This window comes from Nerophis lumbriciformis, linkage group LG18 (genome assembly GCF_033978685.3).
Source record: "Nerophis lumbriciformis linkage group LG18, RoL_Nlum_v2.1, whole genome shotgun sequence".
Classification (NCBI taxonomy): domain Eukaryota; kingdom Metazoa; phylum Chordata; class Actinopteri; order Syngnathiformes; family Syngnathidae; genus Nerophis; species Nerophis lumbriciformis.
The window spans coordinates 22,937,571-22,958,406 of NC_084565.2; the positions used below are offsets into that span (position 1 = coordinate 22,937,571).

The 20,836-nt window shown below is 39.6% G+C and overlaps 1 protein-coding gene across 3 annotated transcripts in view; it reads left to right on the top strand.

Annotated features, from left to right (window-relative positions):
* Positions 1–20,836, top strand: part of pip5k1ca (phosphatidylinositol-4-phosphate 5-kinase, type I, gamma a) — a 92,429-nt gene that overhangs the window by 64,466 nt on the left and 7,127 nt on the right. The window contains exons 12-17 of one of the 3 annotated variants that reach the window (XM_061977861.1): positions 88–249; positions 878–1,016; positions 6,254–6,286; positions 6,388–6,507; positions 10,628–10,874; positions 16,099–16,188. In XM_061977861.1, the coding sequence (XP_061833845.1) occupies positions 88–249; positions 878–1,016; positions 6,254–6,286; positions 6,388–6,507; positions 10,628–10,874; positions 16,099–16,188 (791 nt within the window). Of the gene's footprint in view, positions 1–87; positions 250–877; positions 1,017–6,253; positions 6,287–6,387; positions 6,508–10,627; positions 10,875–10,967; positions 11,010–16,098; positions 16,189–20,836 lie in introns of all 3 variants that reach the window. The other 2 variants (XM_061977862.1, XM_061977863.1) reach the window with 2 other exon arrangements.

A 20,836-nucleotide genomic window follows, 5' to 3' on the forward strand; every position in this document is an offset into this window, starting at 1 on the left:
CCTTAAAATGCCTTTCCATCGTATCACAGGGAGTATCATGATTCATGATTATAGCTGAAGTTGTCTGTTTTTATGTGCATTGTACAGCTCTGAAATCATCTCCATCCAAGAAGGGTCGTGTGTCGCTGACAGTTCCAAAGTGTGGTGGCCCTGGTGCGGCTTGGTCTGTCAGCCAGCTTCCATCGGAGAGAGACGAGAATATCTACGACCTGAGAGGCGCTCGCAGCTTCCCAACGCTGGAAGATGAAGGTAAATGGTAATGGTAAATGGGTTGTACTTGTATAGCGCTTTCCTACCTTTTTTAAGGAACTCAAAGCGCTTTGACACTATTTTCCACATTCACCCATTCACACACACACATTCACACATTCACACACTGATGGCGGGAGCTGCCATGCAAGGCGCTAACCACCACCCATCAGGAGCAAGGGTGAAGTGTCTTGCTCAAGGACACAACGGACGTGACTAGGATGGTAGAAGGTGGAGATTGAACCAGTAACCCTCAGATTGCTGGCACGGCCACTCTCCCAACTTCGCCACGCCGTCCCTTTGTAAATTAGGTACACCTGCAAAAAGTAATACAAGATCATCACATTTTCAGATTTTTTAATTATCTGTATCTAATTTTGTGGACAGTATTTGTACATGTAAGAAAAAAGCAATCAAACAATCCAATTATTGTTGCTGATTAGTGGGGACTGTTATTTGAACAACCTCAACGCTACATATAACCCTGGTTGGTGGGACACATGATGGCCGTCGCTGAATCGCTGATCATGCATTAAGTAATTCTCCAAAGGCAATAATTGTATACAATAAATGTCAAACAAGATGAATAATGCAGTATGTCTTTACAGAATAGTCATTTTTATTGCAGGGCGACACGATCTGCCTTGTACACCTCCGTCGTTTGAAGAGGCTACCACGGCATCCATTGCCACCACCCTGTCCTCCACCACCTCACTGTCTATCCCTGAAAGATCTCCCTGCGACACAGTCGAGCGCCCCCGCTACAGGTATCACCACATGCTCTACTGCAATGTTAGTGCTTTGACTGCAGTTGGTTTCCTACCCCAATGGCTACTCTGCATTAATGACCACAGACAGCTGGTGTCCCATGATTATATGTCCCTGTTTTCTCCTAAACTTTAGATTCAAATTCGTGTGTGTGTGTGTGTGTGTGTGTGTGTGTGTGTGTGTGTGTGTGTGTGTGTGTGTGTGTGTGTGTGTGTGTGTGTGTGTGTATGTATATATTTATATATATATATAATGTATATGTGTATATATATATATATATGTGTGTATATATATATACATGTATGTATAAATAAATATATATATATTTATATGTATATATATATATATATATATATATATATATCTATTTATATATATGTATGTGTGGGGAAAAAAATCACAAGACTACTTCATCTCTACAGGCCTGTTTCATGAGGGGGTTCCCTCAATCATCAGGAGATTTCTCCTTATGATTGAGGGAACCCCCTCATGAAACAGGCCTGTAGAGATGAAGTAGTCTTGTGATTTTTTTTCCCACACATACATATATTGCGCTCTACTACGGTATCGAGCACTATTTTTTGGATAACCTTATTAAGACATATATATTTATATATATATATATATATATATATATATATATATATATATATATATATATATATATATATATATATATATATATATATATATATACACACATATATATATATATATATATATATATATATATATATATATATATATACATATATATATATGTGTGTGTGTATATACATATATATGTGTGTGTGTGTGTGTGTGTGTGTGTGTGTGTGTGTGTGTGTGTGTGTGTATGTATGTATGTATATATATACAGGTAAAAGCCAGTAAATTAGAATATTTTGAAAAACTTGATTTATTTCAGTAATTGCATTCAAAAGGTGTAACTTGTACATTATATTTATTCATTGCACACAGACTGATGCATTCAAATGTTTATTTCATTTAATTTTGATGATTTGAAGTGGCAACAAATGAAAATCCAAAATTCCGTGTGTCACAAAATTAGAATATTACTTAAGGCTAATACAAAAAAGGGATTTTTAGAAATGTTGGCCAACTGAAAAGTATGAAAATGAAAAATATGAGCATGTACAATACTCAATACTTGGTTGGAGCTCCTTTTGCCTCAATTACTGCGTTAATGCGGCATGGCATGGAGTCGATGAGTTTCTGGCACTGCTCAGGTGTTATGAGAGCCCAGGTTGCTCTGATAGTGGCCTTCAACTCTTCTGCGTTTTTGGGTCTGGCATTCTGCATCTTCCTTTTCACAATACCCCACAGATTTTCTATGGGGCTAAGGTCAGGGGAGTTGGCGGGCCAATTTAGAACAGAAATACCATGGTCCGTAAACCAGGCACGGGTAGATTTTGCGCTGTGTGCAGGCGCCAAGTCCTGTTGGAACTTGAAATCTCCATCTCCATAGAGCAGGTCAGCAGCAGGAAGCATGAAGTGCTCTAAAACTTGCTGGTAGACGGCTGCGTTGACCCTGGATCTCAGGAAACAGAGTGGACCGACACCAGCTGGACTGCTGCTGAGTGGTCCAAAGTCATGTTTTCTGACGAAAGCAAATTTTGCATTTCCTTTGGAAATCGAGGTCCTAGAGTCTGGAGGAAGACAGGAGAGGCACAGGATCCACGTTGCCTGAAGTCTAGTGTAAAGTTTCCACCATCAGTGATGGTTTGGGGTGCCATGTCATCTGCTGGTGTCGGTCCACTCTGTTTCCTGAGATCCAGGGTCAACGCAGCAGTCTACCAGCAAGTTTTAGAGCACTTCATGCTTCCTGCTGCTGACCTGCTCTATGGAGATGGAGATTTCAAGTTCCAACAGGACTTGGCGCCTGCACACAGCGCAAAATCTACCCGTGCCTGGTTTACGGACCATGGTATTTCTGTTCTAAATTGGCCTGCCAACTCCCCTGACCTTAGCCCCATAGAAAATCTGTGGGGTATTGTGAAAAGGAAGATGCAGAATGCCAGACCCAAAAACGCAGAAGAGTTGAAGGCCACTATCAGAGCAACCTGGGCTCTCATAACACCTGAGCAGTGCCAGAAACTCATCGACTCCATGCCACGCCGCATTAACGCAGTAATTGAGGCAAAAGGAGCTCCAACCAAGTATTGAGTATTGTACATGCTCATATTTTTCATTTTCATACTTTTCAGTTGGCCAACATTTCTAAAAATCCCTTTTTTGTATTAGCCTTAAGTAATATTCTAATTTTGTGACACACGGAATTTTGGATTTTCATTTGTTGCCACTTCAAATCATCAAAATTAAATGAAATAAACATTTGAATGCATCAGTCTGTGTGCAATGAATAAATATAATGTACAAGTTACACCTTTTGAATGCAATTACTGAAATAAATCAAGTTTTTCAAAATATTCTAATTTACTGGCTTTTACCTGTGTGTGTGTGTGTGTGTGTGTGTGTGTGTGTGTGTGTGTGTGTGTGTGTGTGTGTGTGTGTGTGTGTGTGTGTGTGTGTGTGTGTGTGTGTGTGTATATATATATATATACATTATACATATATATATATATATATATATATATATATATATATATATATATGCATATGTGTGTGTATATACATATATATGTGTGTGTGTGTATATATATATATATATATATATATATATACACACACACAAACATACATATGTGTGTGTATATATATACATATATATATATATATATATATATATATATATATATATACATTTTTATATATATATATATGTCTTAATAAGGTTATCCAAAAAATAGTGCTCGATACCGTAGTAGAGCGCAATATATGTATGTGTGGGGAAAAAAATCACAAGACTATTTCATCTCTACAGGCCTGTTTCATGAGGGGGGTACCCTCAATCGTCAGGAGATTCAATCTCCTGACGATTGAGGGTACCCCCCTCATGAAACAGGCCTGTAGAGATGAAATAGTCTTGTGATTTTTTTCCCCACACATACATATATATATATATATATATATATATATATATATATACATATATATATATATATATATACATATATATACAGTTGTGGTCAAAAGTTTACATACACTTGTGAAGGACATACTGTCATGGCTGTCTTGAGTTTCCAATAATTTTTACAACTCTTATTTTTTGTGATAGAGTGATTGGAGCACATACTTGTTTGTCACAAAAAACATTCATGACGTTTGGTTCTTTTATGAATTTATTATGGGTCTACTGAAAATGTGACCAAATTTGCTAGGTCAAAAGTATACATACAGCAACATACATTATCAATTTTGGTGATGTAGAAAAGTTACAATCAAATCAAATTAGCTTCATGGCATGGCCTCTTAACTTCATGTGAGTTATTATGATTGACGACACCTGTTGACTTCTCTGAGCCCATTTAAATAGGGCTTATGTGATGCAGTCATTAGACCCGGTTACTAACGCGACAATGGGAAAGTCAAAGGAACTCAGCACAGATCTGAAAAAACGAATCATTGACTTGAACAAGTCAGGAAAGTCACTTGGAGCCATTTCAAAGCAGCTTAAGGTCCCAAGAGCAACTGTGCAGACAATTGGTCGTAAGTATAAAATGCATGGCACAGTTTTGTCACTGCCACGATCAGGAAGAAAATGCAAGCTATCACCTGCTGCTGAGAGAAAATTGGTCAGGATGATCAAGAGTCAACCAAGAACCACCAAAAAGCAGGTCTGCAATGAATTGGAAGCTGCTGAAACACGGGTGTCAGTGTCTACAGTCAAGCGTGTTTTGTATCGCCATGGACTGAGAGGCTACCATGGAAGAAGCAAGCCCTTGCTCCAGAAGCAACACCTTAAGGCTCGTCTAAAGTTTGCTGCTGATCACATAGACAAAGATAAGATCTTCTGGAGGAAAGTTCTGTGGTCAGATGAAACAAAAATTGAGCTGTTTGGCCTCAATGCCCAGCAATATGTTTGGAGGAGAAAAGGTGAGGCCTTTAATCCCAGGAACACCATTCCTACTGTCAAGTATGGTGGTGGTAGTATTATGTGTCTGGGCCTGTTTTGCTGCCAATGGAACTGGTGCTTTACAGAGAGTAAAATGGACAATGAAAAAGGAGGAGTACCTCTAAATTCTTCAGGACAACCTAAAATCATCAGCCTGGAGATTGGGTCTTGGGCGCAGTTGGGTGTTCCAACAGGACAATGACCCCAAACACACGTCAAAAGTGGTAAAGGAATGGCTAAATCTGGCTAGAATTAAGGTTTTAGAATGTCCTTCCCAAAGTCCTGACTTAAACGTGTGGACAATGCTGAAGAAACAAGTCCATGTCAGAAAACCAACAAATTTAGCTGAACTGCACCAATTTTGTCAAGAGGAGTGGTCAAAAATTCAACCAGAAGCTTGCCAGAAGCTTATGGATGGCTACTAAAAGCACCTTATTGCAGTGAAACTTGCCAAGGGACATGTAACCAAATATTAACATTGCTGTATGTATACTTTTGACCCAGCAGATTTGGTCACATTTTCAGTAGACCCATAATAAATTCATAAAAGCACCAAACTTCATGAATGTTTTGTGTGATCAATGTGATTATTGTATTTTTCGGAGTATAAGTCGCTCCGGAGTATAAGTCGCACCGGCCGAAAATGCATAATAAAGAAGGAAAAAAACATATATAAGTCGCACTGGAGTATAAGTCGCAAATTTATTTGATAAAACCCAACACCAAGAATAGACATTTGAAAGGCAATTTAAAATAAATAAAGAATAGTGAACAACAGGCTGAATAAGTGTACGTTATATGAGGCATAAATAACCAACTGAGAACGTGCCTGGTATGTTAACGTAACATATTATGGTAAGAGTCATTCAAATAACTATAACATATAGAACATGCTATACGTTTACCAAACAATCTGTCACTCCTAATCGCTAAAACCCATGAAATCTTATACGTCTAGTCTCTTACGTGAATGAGCTAAATAATATTATTTGATATTTTACAGTAATGTGTTAATAATTTCACACATAAGTCGCTCCTGAGTATAAGTCGCACCCCTGGACAAACTATGAAAAAAACTGTGACTTATAGTCCGAAAAATACAGTAATCTGATTAAAAAAAACATCATTTGAGAGCACTATCCATCCATCTTGTCATGTAAATGTATTTGACTGAGTTTCTGTTTGGCCATATATTTTGACTGACGTTACATTTACCTTCAGGAGGCACACCCAGTCTCTCAGCCATGATGTAAGGTAAGTGCTATAACATCTCTGATAACATATCATACATTTTGACTTGTGTTTGTGTTTTGGGTGAGGTGCTGTCATTTTCACCGTGTGTGTAACATGTGCAGGACCCAGGAGGAGCTTCGTGTGCGCGAAGAGGACCAGCAGACTATCACAGTGGAGGTGGAGTTAAAGAGACGTGACAGTGAGCCCACCTTTTCCATCCCACAAGCTTCATCTGAACACAGGTACAGCAGCAGCACATTGCCATTATAGATTAGACTGTACAGTGGAGCCTTTCAAGCGGGGATAATCAACTAAATTGTTTTGGGGGCCATATTTCCAGAAAGCTAAAGACCTGGGGGCCGGACTTCTCCCCTTCACTATTAGTCTTATTTTGTGTATTTTAGAGAACCAGCGTCCTCTACAGTAAACATTTGATTCCGAGTTACGAGAGCGCTGTGCTTTTTTTGAGGATCTCCTGCAAAAAAACTAGTGAGAGGTCATCTTTATGACAGCACTCAGCACTGTTTTAAGAATCTGCTGAAAAAATGTTAGTTTCTAATTTTTTAAACTGAACTCGCAGGCCACCAGTTGAATAGCACAAATTATGAAAAAAGAGGACATACAATGGAACCTTGAGGAACACTACCAGACTAGATAAGTTAAACAAATGACGACCTACTGCATCTGAAGTAAATAAGCTACAGCAACACCTTAGTTACATAAATCACATTACGAAAAAATGTACCACTGCCAAAAAAGGATGGAGCATGGAGGAACGCCTCAGTTATGTAAAGTGCATCCGGAAAGTATTCACATCGCTTCACTTTTTCTACATGTTTTTATGTTACAGCCTTCTTCCAAAATGGAATAAATTCATTTTTGTCCACAAAAGTCTACACACAATACACCTTAATAACAATGTAAAGATATATTTAGCAAATGTATTACAAATAAAAAAATCACATCGACATAAGTATTCACAGCTATTGCTAAATACTTGGTTGCTGCACCTTTGGCAGCAATTACAGTCTCAAGTCTTTTTGAATACAAACTACTGCATGTCTTGAACTATAGGCAGTATTTAAATTCTTGGAATCTACACTTTTGAGTGATATTTGGCTAATTAAGGTAATATACTGTACGTCACAGCAGCTCCAGGCAGACAAGACACCAAGCAGTATGGGCGGGGTTTGTGACTTCAATAATAAATATAGCAGTGACATTTTGGCATTTTTTTCCATAATTTGAGTTGATTTATTTTGGAAAACCTTGTTACATTGTTTAATGCATCCAGCGGGACATCACAACAAAATTAGGCACAATAATGTGTTAATTCCACGTCTGTATATATCGGTATCGGTTGATATCGGTATCGGTAATTAAGAGTTGGACAATATCAGAGTATCGGCAAAAAAGCCATTATCGAACATCTCTAGTGTTTTACCTTTTGCGTTCATATTTTGCCACGTTATGTTGCATTTTGTTTTGATTGTAAAAGATGTCGATCAAGGAGGTGGTCTGAGAAGTAAAAGAAGACTGACGTTCATTAGTTGTTGATATTCAGTGTTTTATTGTTCATAGTTAGTATTGTAAATCCCACATTCTTTATTTAGTGAAAAAAATTCTAAATTCCATTCCGTTTTTTGAGGTGGTCTGTCATAACGTTGTTAGCATTTTGTTATTATACAGCCCCCAGAGACATTTTTTCTCTGTGTGGCCCTCAAGTCAAAATAAATGGCCAGATCTGGTATGTAGCAAAGGCTGTGAATACTTATATACATGTGATTTTATTTAATTTTTTTTATTTCTAATAAATTTGCACAAAAAAAAACAATAAATAAAAAATCACATTGTCATTATGGGTTAGGGCAGCACGGTGGTAGAGGGGTTAGTGCGTCTGCCTCACAATACGAAGGTGCTGAGTAGTCTGGGGTTCAATCCCAGGCTCGGGATCTTTCTGTGTGGAGTTTGCATGTTCTCCCCGTGACTGCGTGGGTTCCCTCCGGGTACTCCGGCTTCCTCCCACCTCCAAAGACATGCACCTGGGGATAGGTTGATTGGCAACACTAAATTGGCCCTCGTGTGTGAATGTGAGTGTGAATGTTGTCTGTCTATCTGTGTTGGCCCTGCGATGAGGTGGCGACTTGTCCAGGGTGCACCCCGCCTTCCGCCCGATTGTAGAGATAGGCTCCAGCGCCCCCCGCGACCCCGAAGGGAATAAGCGGTAGTAAATGGATGGATGGATGGATGGATGGATTGTCATTATGGGGTATTGTTAGTAGAAATACAAGGACATGCATGGATGTATTCCATTTTGCAATAATTACACTGCACACCAAATCAGATTTTTTTGCCCTGAAGTGACCCAGACCTAATATTTTTTGCCAGTTTAAACACTCCAAAGGGCTTCGAATCTGATCTTTTTGCATCGGATTCAGACCACCTCAGGAGGTAGTCCAAATCCGATTGGAATCAAATGTGACTGCAGTCTAAACAGAAATGGAAAAAGATAAGAACGCTCCCAAATATATTACACTATCTATATACCTATTCATACATTATATTATATTAGTTCATGTAAAAAAAACTAATTTTTAAGGTGTGGCAACTTTTGTTTTGCAAACTAGTAGTTGTAGCGACTTCCTTGTTAATTTACGGAATCGGGTCAACTTCATTTGTTTTTATTTTATCGAACTGCGCATGCAAGTGACGTTGAGGCTACGTTTGGGCCACATTGGAGCCTGTGCGCGTTTATACTGGAGTCTGATCAAAATCGCATCTTACTTGCTGTGTAAACAGTAAAATGGAAAAAAATCTTAATTTCTGATTTGGGCCACCTTGGCTTGTAATGTAAATGTAATCAAAATGTGAATACTTTCCGAATGCACTTTAAATCACAAGTTTTGACCTCAATGTTCTATGTTTGTTAGCAATGTTAAAATGTAAATGCAAGGATCTGCTGATGTGTTTACAGTTCTATACAACAGGGGCACTCCTAGTGTTTTTAGGAATTTGCTGCAAAAATATTTGTCTCCCAAGTTTTTAATAGAACTCGAGAGCCGGTATAATGTCTCCCGGCTGCCAGTTGAACAGCATTGCTTTAGGGTCACACAGCTAAGGTCGTACAATTCAGAATTCCACCACTTTTCCATGCCAAACTGGAGTTTTACAATATTTGTAAATTGAATGAAACAGATTATTTTAATTATTTTCCATAATCATCTCGAGTGCAGCTGGGATAGGCTCCAGCGACCCCGAGAGGGACAAGTGGCAGAAAATGGATGGATGGATATTCTTAATAGCTCTGGTTGCCCGGTGGACATTGAAAAATAGTGTGCTCAACATTATACCTAATGCATTACATTCTGTCAACATACAGTATATTGGACCTCAATATGGAGTAAGTATTATGAAGGGGCTGCAGTGAGGCCCCATGACCCTAATAGTGCTGCTGACATGTAAAAAAGTGCACATACAATTTAGTGAAAGCTGAGTCTTTCTCCACTGTGACACAGCTAAGAGGGCAACATTTGTGGGGAACCAGTTACGAGATGTAGGGCAGTGGGACAGCGAGTCCTGAGGCAGCTCTGATAAAGCTGACCTGATTTGTGGCACATTTTAACCTAATCTATTTTTTAATTAAAGCTCTGTGGGAGTGCTCATATTTTGAAGGGAAACCGGGTTACAATCACTTTACTCTGTAATTAATAATCACGTTGGCAGGTCTCTTTGTTAGTGGGAGGATCAGTGTGGACTGGAGGTTTGTTGGGGGTAACCAACTGAAATAAAAGGTCTGATACAAAGAAGCAGTGGCGAGACATATGGCCTTCGGCCCTCGATGAAACTTCCATCAGAGCTAGACAGTGGTAGGATTTCCACGATTTAACCTAACAAAATGACCTGAATCTGCTCGGCAGCATCTGACTCACCTGCTGGGAAATGGGTTTGATGAGAGAAGATAGGATTGTAGTAGAACAAAGACACAACTTAAAGACGTAAGAATACAGTAGGTACAACTATTGTATTGGACACTATTACAGTACATTGTGCAGGTTTACCTAATGTTGTGGCTAGTGTGCTTTTCCTATGCCAAGAAAAATAATAAAGAAAGACTGAAGGCAACCTTGCTACACTCTTATTCATTCAGCCAATCAGATGGAGAATGGGCTTTTTTGCTTTGATGTCAACAAGGAACTAATCTTCAATGCAAGAGCAGATAAGGCAGCTAGGATGTGAATAAATCTGTGTTTACAGTTAGCCAGCGACAAACAACAAAGGATGTCTACACACAACAGCCAACTTATTTAAAGCGCAAACATGTTGCTCCACTAGACACCACATTTTTCCTCTTCTTTCCCATAGTGAGGCTCAAGAAGACGAGGCTGCTGCAGCACCTGCCGTTACTTCTCCAGTCTTTGAGGCGTCGCCCACTCCTCCATCCAAGGCAGCCGTAGAAGCTCCATCCAGTCCCAAATTGGAAGCAGCGGCGGTGGCGACCGCAGTGGTGGTAGTGGAAGCCGACAGGTCCCGCCACATGTCAGGCTCAGGGTGCACCAGCCAGGCTTCGGTGGATGACGACGAAGACGCGCCGGTCACCGACATCTACTTTGTAAGAAGATGCACTTTACACATTAACTAGTCATTACATCTTGTTGTGTCTTCACATCTTGTTGAGGCTGAGCTGGGTTATGCTCTCCCACAGACTTGTTGACGGGTAGCCTAGTGGGCAAGGACATTCAGGCCGGTATGAGAGTGCGTGCAGTATGCGGTGCATTTAATTACACACTGACGGAGTGATAACAGCATGTGGCCTGCATTCTTCCACACTCATTGGCTGTTTTTGTCAGCAATATATGTCCGTATAGCCTGTGTATGAGCACCAAATGTGAGATACATCTCCCTGCACTTTTTAAAGGGGTCATATTATGATTTTTTTTTGTACATTTCAAACACTTCTTTGTGGTCTACATAACATGTAATGGTGGTTCTTTGGTCAACATTTTGCATAGATTTTGTTTTACTGACCATCTTCAAACCACTTTCTGGCTGTCTCTTCAGAATGCACCGTTTTGTGGGCGGTCTTATTTATGTACTAAAGCCATTCTCCAGGTCAAGCCCCCTTCGACTGCGTCTCGACCCCATCAGCCATGTTTATTTTATTTTTTATTTAGCCTTTATTTAATGAGGTAAAATCCCATTAGATCAAAGATCTCTTTTCCAAGGGAGACCTGGCCAAGAGGGCAGCAGCAAGGTTACATTAAAAACAGTAAACAAATACATAAAACATCACATTTACAACATTAAAACTTGCTCACATGACACGTGCATACAGACAAGGTAGACTGCAATCCTTTCACAGAAGCTTTAAACTCATTCAACGTAACAAGGCTTTGAAGTTTAATATTCGATTGTAGGTTATTCCAAGCCTTGCTGCAGTTTTAGTGCTTCCATATTGTGTACTAACAGATATAAGTTCGAACGATACGCTACTTTGTATAAGAAATGGCAACAGCTGAGGATTTTAGCGTGCATCTGCCCCACAAGAGCATAGAGTAAGAGAAGGAATTTATTAACTACAACTTTGGACTACAACTGAATACAGTGGCGGACTCGGGCTAAGCTCTACGGGTAAATGAGATCTTTTCTGACGTAACTACGGCAAAATATGTCACAATCACCTCAAATATCCGAACAGCTCGTTTGGAAAGAGGCAAAAGTGTTTAACTAATATCTCCGCCACACCTCTTTGGTTTGGATAAAATTTTCGGCGGTTATCAATACACAAAAGACAAGTGCCAACAGGTAAGAAAAGTTGGTTTTGCATGATATGAGGTGCTCAAACGGTCGCTTATGAAGTTCCATGTTTCCATGACATGAAGGTAAAACCTTCTTCCTCATGGACATCATCTATGACGCGCCTGGACAAATCCGCCCCTTGAATATACTGTAAATAAATGATAAATGGGTTATACTTGTATAGCGCTTTTCTACCTTCAAGGTACTCAAAGCGCTTTGACACTATTTCCACATTCACCCATTCACACACACATTTACACACTGATGGCGGGAGCTGCCATGCAAGGCCCTAACCACGATCCATCAGGAGCAAGGGTGAAGTGTCTTGCTCAAGGACACAACGGACGTGACGAGGTTGGTAGAAGGTGGGGGTTGAACCAGGAACCCTCTGGTTGCTGGCACAACCACTCTCCCAACCGCGGCACGCCGTCCCCCTGTATATGCGCACCACCTTATAGAAAGCAGGCTTTGCCACACGGCTTAAAATAAAGCCTAGCACTCTGCTATGTTGGACGAGTGCAGAGTTACATTTATATGTAAAACTGCATTACTTTTTAGCATTTGGCAAACACAGCAACATTAGCATAAAAGCTGCAGACATAAAATGGCATATTTCCAGTAGGTCTTACCAAAGCACTATTAAACTCTCTGAATTCCAACATCAGATTGAGCCACTTTTAATGCAATATTGTGGGACCTTTGAGATGTATTTTGAAATACTTAAAAAATAGTATATTTTACAACCGTTTAAGGAGTTTACCCAGACAAAGGTTTTATTTACAAGTACCTACAGTCAACGTTCCCTCTAAGGTGCGCACCTGTGCAATTGCGCACTGCTCAAGCGTCCTCTGCGCACGGCAAATCTATGCCACGCACAAAATAAAATAAAATAAATAAGCGCATAACAATTTTCTACACACGGACACGACAGAGAAAACAGTTTTCGTCATCATTGTTGAAATATTGTAACGTCTGTCGAGACGCTTTGAGGACATGAATTCCATCGATCACTTTACTGGGCAAAACTCTTTATTGTCGGCCATAAACACATCACCAAAACATTAGTAAAAAAAATTATATCTAGCAAAACTGGTCATTTTCTGCAGTACAAACCAGACCAAAAGCAACTTTGTTATATCAACAGCAGCCGCTCGCTCTTTCTCACTTGCGCCAACACATGCACATATGGCACTTAGCCAGTGATGCCTTTACAGCCACACAAAAAGTCGGACAACTCCAACACCACACATAAAGTGTCATTCCAGGTCGTTTACACTATGATTTACCAATCAAATGTGTGCTTATTCTAGTGTCATTTATTAGGAATCTTAATTTATAAATATTAATCATGAAATGCTGTTAGTATATTAAATAAATACTAATACAAATATATTTTTTACAAACAGGAAGTTGCAGGAATGTACACATGATCCCCTGCTTACATCTCATTGTGCAGCATGTGAATGTTTTAATGGGAACTAAATGCAATGTCTGAAATTGCTTCCAAAGCAGGACCTCCACCCAGACAAACAATACAAGTACGCTTGTCCCCTAAAGGGACAAGCGGTAGAAAATGGATGGATGGATGGAGATTGAACTTGTTATTTAGTCAGGTTTGGGACAGGTGTGCTGCTGGTGTAGCCACAGTGTGCACGTCTGATGTTGCTCACATGGGCTCCACTGAATGCTCAGGGAGTTTTTGCGTTTGCTCACACACATGAAAAATTCGAGGGAACATTGCCTACAGTACTCAATTTAATGAAGCGCTGTATCAGAAATTCTGCCTTTGTAAAGATAATACTAATACTTTTGATTGGCACTTTTTTGTGGTTGAAGAACTGCACTTCATCATATCTGAAGGTGTCTAATATCTTTACTTTGTTTCATACATACATACCACTCGCAGTTCTACACAACCACAATAACAAACATTGACAGTTACAAGGGACACGTCAATAATATGTTGTGCGGGCATACCTACAATGTTATCATCTCGTGGCATCTGTGTTGGTACGTTTGAGTCATGAAGCAACAAACAAAGGGAATGTCTCTTTTCCATTCTCACCTCAGCATGTCGGCAACCCATGTCGCCTCCACTCCCTCCTCCTTTTCTTCTCACTTCGTTTGTCCATTTGTCATCATCCGCCGTTTTTGTCAGTTCCCCGATGGAAGGACGTGGGTGGTCTCCCCTCTCCGACAGAGGGGCAAGTGGCTGTCCAGCTGGCCAGTAAGTGAGTTACATGGGTCTAGAAAGTGGCAGCTAAGCCAGTGTGCTAGAATAGATTGGTGGTGTTTTGTTTTTTGGTATTGGTAAGACCTAGCTTGTCGCTACATGAAGTTGAATAGAAGGTGGTGTATGTTAGTAGAACCCTCATAGTTCAACACAACATATTTGTGTTCTCTTTTTCTCTTTGTGCAGCATTAACGCTTTGTGTGAGTTTGTTTGTAACTATGAAATGTTGGAACATACTTGCCAACCTTGAGACCTGCGATTTCGGGAGATGGGGGGGGGGCGTGGTCGGGGGGCGGGGGCGTGGTTGGGGGCGTGGTTAAGAAGGGAGGAGTATATTTACAGCTAGAATTCACCAAGTCAAGTATTTCATATATATATATTTTTATATATATATATATATATATATATATATATATATAAGAAATACTTGACTTTCAGTGAATTCTAGCTATATATATATATATTTATTTTATTTTATATATATATATATATATATATATATATAAATAAGAGAAATACTTGAATTTCAGTGTTCATTTATTTACACATACACACACACATAGCACTCATCTACTCATTGTTGAGTTAAGGGTTGAATTGTCCATCCTTGTTCTATTCTCTGTCGCTATTTTTCTAACCATGCTGAACACCCTCTCTGATGATGCATTCTGCGTCGTCTCCTTGTTGTGTGCGCTGTTGTGCACTGCACTCTCTAAAAGCCGTAGATGTTATTGTCACATATGCATGTACAGTAGATGGCAGTATTGCCCTGTTTAAGAGTGTCACAACATTGCTGTTTACGGCAGACGAACTGCTTTACGTTAGACGAAAACGTGACTGCTGTTGTTGTGTGTTGTTACCGCGCTGGGAGGACGTTAATGAAACTGCCTAACAATAAACCCACATAAGAAACCAAGAACTCGCCCTCGATCATTCTATAGTTATAACGTGATTGGGCAGGCACGCTGTTTATATTGTGGGAAAGCGGACGTGAAAACAGGCTGTCGACACGTCACTCAGGTCCGCATGGAGCTGGAGGGGGCGTGGCCTCCAGCTCCGCCTGAATTTCGGGAGATTTTCGGGAGAAAATTTGTCCCGGGAGGTTTTCGGGAGAGGCGCCGAATTTCGGGAGTCTCCCGGAAAATCCGGGAGGGTTGGCAAGTATGTGTTGGAACGCCATAAAACAAGGACCACCTGTAGATGTGGTCAATGTACTTTGTTTGTGTGTCTTTAACCCAATAACATTTTGCAGTTGCCACCACCTCTTATACGTTAAGGGCTGTTCTACAATAGAAGGATTCAGGAGCCTCACATGCCTCGAACGTGTGCATGTTGTAAATGAAAACCAACATCTGACATTTAAACAACCATGCATTCTCGGCTTTCTCCCCATCTCTGCCTCTCCCTCCTCTCCTTCTTCATCCTCCTTGGCTGGTGGAGGAACACATCACTCACACTGCACACTTCCCTTGACCTCTTAGTAGCTCCTCCCATTGGGCTCGGCAACATATGACTCGGCACATTATGTGACTCCTGCTACTTCTAACTATCATTTGCATCCACACAGTCTTGGAAGAATTTATACTAAATTGTCCCCCATCACATGTCAAAGTTTCCAGTATTTCTGGACAACACATCCCTCCTTTATGCATCCCTAACTTTCATTTCCTGTCTTGTCTTTTCTTCTCCTGCGATCTCCTGCATCTTTCTCCTGCCTGCCACCGCCGCTTATCTCTGTGCCACTGGCCTCTCCTCTGTCCCTCTGGCTCCCTCTGCTGTGGTTGGCGTGTAAAATAAAAACCAGCCTCCAGAGGACAGGACCTGGGTGTACTCTCCGCTACACTATGGCTCAGAGTCTAAGGCCCTGCCAGATGGAGATTGGGAAAGAGAGACAGTAAGTGAGAAGCATCTGATTAAATAATTAAATTCACAGTGCAGGAAAACCCTTCAGACGGGTAACTTTAGGGTAGTTAATGCTTCTCAAGTCCATGAAATCCTCCCTTACATTGCAGCTTTCATCCCTCATTTGGTAGTCTGGTGCAAATGGTCTCCAGGTGTGACCATTCAGTGCACGACCAGCCATTCTGTGTTCCTCCAACAATAGGCCGCATGCGTTATGCCATGTCTTGTCATGCCCATGCTGATAGGTCACATGCACGCAAAACGGGCTAAAAGCATCGCATACAAACAAATAATCAAAATGTGGGTTCTGGAATGGTCAAGCCGGAGTCCAGACCTGAAAATCTTTGCGGTGACATGAAGGGGGACTTTGCACAATCTAACAAGTAGTAGTGCTCTTCTAAGGAAGGGTTGACAAATATTTTCACTTCAAGATGTAAACTCATAAAGCAAAGTGGACATCAACAGTTTAGGTGTGCAGACTTGGTACTACTTTTTAGATTCTTCCCTCTCTCTGACAGATGTGTATCTTTAGCCATGGAATTTTACAAGTTTAAGGTCCCATTTAACATATTTCTTTTGAAGAAAGGTTTGAAATAAGTCTTTATTCATTTCCATTTGAACACAGTGCAGCCTCCAAAGTCCAACCATATTGGTGCCTTTTATTTACCAGCTGTTAATTAGTGGTATAGTATTTATTTGTGAAGTTTCTAGTTTGTGCAAATGTATTTGTGCTCTATTATATTTTCTTTATACGTGGACCTCCAAAGTTGAACATGCTGGTTGACTTCCAAGTTAATTCAAAATCGTTTAGTGAGAATCTGTTCCAACTTGTCATAGAACCTTTATTAACAGTACAAGCAATGCTCGCAGTAGCACACTTTAAAGTCATACATGTACAACTACTGTAAGGTAACAACTAGGGCTGCAACTAACGATTAATTTGATAATCGATTAATCTGTCGATTATTACTTCGATTAATAATCGGATAAAAGAGACAAACTACATTTCTATCCTTTCCAGTATTTTATTGGGGAAAAAACAGCATACTGGCACCATACTTATTGTGATTATTGTTTCTCAGCTGTTTGTACATGTTGCAGTTTATAAATAAAGGTTTATTTAAAAACTATTTTTTATAATCGATTTTAATTGATGTAATCGAGTAGTTGTTGCAGCCCTAGTAACAACATGTAATGGAGAGGAAACAGGACATGAGTTGTTTTGCAGTAAAGTTAAGTTTCTGGTTCTGTGGTTATCATCACACACTTTTCATATTAACGGTACCTTACTTTGGTTACAAAACAAAAAACAGCAAATCGAGCTAAAGAAAAAGGTGAAACACACTGTATAGTTAAAACTTTAGATTATCAATGAGCTGAAGTCTAATGAGATTTGCTGACAAAACGCAGGATGACTGTTTGAACTCCAAATTGCACAGTGCATTCAGAAAGTACTCACAGCGTTTCACTTTTTCCACGTTTTATGTTACAGCCTTATTTCAAAATGGAATACATTCATTTTTGTCCTCAAAATTCTACAGACAATACCCCGTAATGAAAATGTGAATTTTTATTTTTATTTGCCAATGTAATTAAAAAAACAAAACATGTGTATTCACAGCCTTTGCTTAATACTTTGTTGATGCACCTCTGGCAGCAATTACAGCCTGAAGTGTTTTTGAATACAAAGCCATGAGCTTGGCACACCTATCATTGGGCAGTTTCACCCATTCCTTTTTGCAGCACCTCTCAAGTTCCATCAGGTTGGATAGGAAGCCTTGGTTTTCATCCAGGATGTTTCTGTACATTGCTGCATTCATCTTAGTCTAGTCAGGCAAGTGACCAAGATCCCGATGGTCACTCTGTCAGAGCGACAGCATTCCTCTGTGGAGAGAGGAGAACCTTCCAGAAGGACAAACATCTGCAGCAATCCACCAATCATTCAAGCCTGTATGGTAGAGTGGCCAGACGGACGCTATTTCTTAGTAACAGGTTTGCCAACATGCACCTGAAAGACTCTCAAACCATAAGAAAGAAAGAACTCTGGTCAGATGAGACAGCGATTGAACTGTTTGGCGTGAATGCACCATCATCATCACCAGGCCAATGCCATTTCTACAGTGAAGCATCATGCTGTGGGGACGTTTTTCAGCGACAGGAACTTAGAGACTATACAGGCTAGAGGGAAAGATGAACGCAGCAATGTACAGAAACATCCTGTATGAAAACCAACGCTTCCCATCCAACCTGAAGGAGCTTGAGAGGTGCTGCAAAGAGGAATGGGCGAAACTGCCCAAAGATAGGTGTGCCAATCTTGTAGCATTGTATTCAAAAAGACTTGAGGCTGTAATTGCTGCCAAAGGTGCATCAACAAAGTATTGAGCAAAGGCTATAAATACTTATGTGGATGTGATTTTTGTTTTTGTTTTTATATTTAATAAATTAGCAACTTTTTTTAAAACCCCCCCCTTTTACAATGTCGTTATGGGTAGAGATGTCCGATAATATCGGCCGGCCGATAAATGCGTTAAAATGTAATATCGGAAATTATCAGTATCGTTTTTTTTATTATCGGTATCTTTTTTTAATTTTTTTATTTTTTATTAAATCAACATAAAAAACACAAGATACACTTACAATTAGTGCACCAACCCAAAAAACCTCCCTCCCCCATATACACTCATTCACACAAAAGTGTTGTTTCTTTCTGTTATTAATATTCTGGTTCCTACATTATATATCAATATATATCAATACAGTCTGCAAGGGATACAGTCTGTAAGCACACATGATTGTGCGTGCTGCTGGTCCAGTAATAGTACTAACCTTTAACAGTTAATTTGACTCATTTTCATTAATTACTAGTTTCTTTGTAACTGTTTTTATATTGTTTTACTTTCTTTTTTATTCAAGAAAATGTTTTTAATTTATTTATCTTATTTTATTAATTTTTTTAAAAAGTACCTTATCTTCACCATACCTGGTTGTCCAAATTAGGCATAATAATGTGTTAATTTCACGACTGCATATATCGGTTGATATCGATATCGGTAATTAAAGAGTTGGACAATATCGGAATACCGGATATCGGCAAAAAGCCATTGTCGGACATCCCTAGTTATGGGATATCATATTTAGAATTTTGAGGACAAAAATGTATTTATTCCATTTTGGAATAGGGCTGTAACATAAAATGTGGAAAAACTGAGGCACTGTGAATAGAGGGGTTTCGTTTATTTTACATTTCCCAGAATGCATTGCCGATATCCATATTAAAGGGCGGAAGTTAGTGAAAAGCTAATTTTCTACGATAATTTATCCAATAATATTCATACTGGCGATAACGTGTGCCATTGTCAACTGCCACAATCGAGGTGGAATGAATAAACCTAGCTTGTATCGCACTCCAAAAGCATATTTCTGGACAAACTGAAGCGACTGCAAAGAAAAGTTAACGGGGAAGACGAGCATGGATTGCTACAATCAACTGAGATGTGGCGCGCTGACGACCTCGTGTTTGTTCAGACATTTTGTAGGTAAAAAAGAATCTAAAAATAAATAACAGCCCCACTTTGCATTAACTTGGTGTGTTTGGTTGAAGAACTTTGATAGTAGTTGAATTGATAAAAAATAGTACTTACCGTATTTTTCGGACTATAAGTCGCAGTTTTTTTCATAGTTTGGCCGGGGGTGCGACTTATACTCAGGAGCGACTTATGTGTGAAATTATTAACACATTACTGTAAAATATCAAATAATATTATTTAGCTCATTCGCGTAAGAGACTAGACGTATAAGATTTCATGGGATTTAGCGATTAGGAGTGACAGATTGTTTGGTAAACGTATAGCATGTTCTATATGTTATAGTTATTTGAATGACTCTTACCATAATATGTTACGTTTACATACCAGGCACGTTCTCAGTTGGTTATTTATGCCTCATATAACGTACACTTATTCAGCCTGTTGTTCACTATTCTTTATTTATTTTAAATTGCCTTTCAAATGTCTATTCTTGGTGTTGGCTTTTATCAAATACATTTCCCCAAAAAATGCGACTTATACTCCAGTGCGACTTATATATGTTTTTTTCCTTCTTTATTATGCATTTTCGGCCGGTGCGACTTATACTCCGAAAAATACGGTACTTCTCTTAAACGAACTGTAGCCTCCACATAAAACAAAAGTGCAGTTACGTGAGAACAGCATTCTCTCAATCTTGCCTTACAGTCACAGGGTGCTGAGATAACATCAGATTTGTTATACGTGATTATCCAGCGTGTCGAGCTTGGGTGGGATCATTTCTGAGAGTCCATTACTCTCGGCTGGCCTGATGACACGATGTCCATGTGTTACATAAACATCACGAACCCACCCACAAACAAAGCCGCCATAGCTATTTTGACTCTTATGATTCTGAAAGTCTTTCAAAGTATACAATGGGCTGGGTTGAACAATTAGGTAGATCACAAAGTCTGTGTAGAGACATCAGGGAATATTACCCGCATGCTCTCTCTTTCTCTGCTCTACTCAGACTTGTCGATCTTGTACAGATTACTCCTTATAACGACGAAGGGACTTCTTATCTACTGACTCACATTATTTCGTTGTCATTATAACCTACTCAGTGGCCTCGAG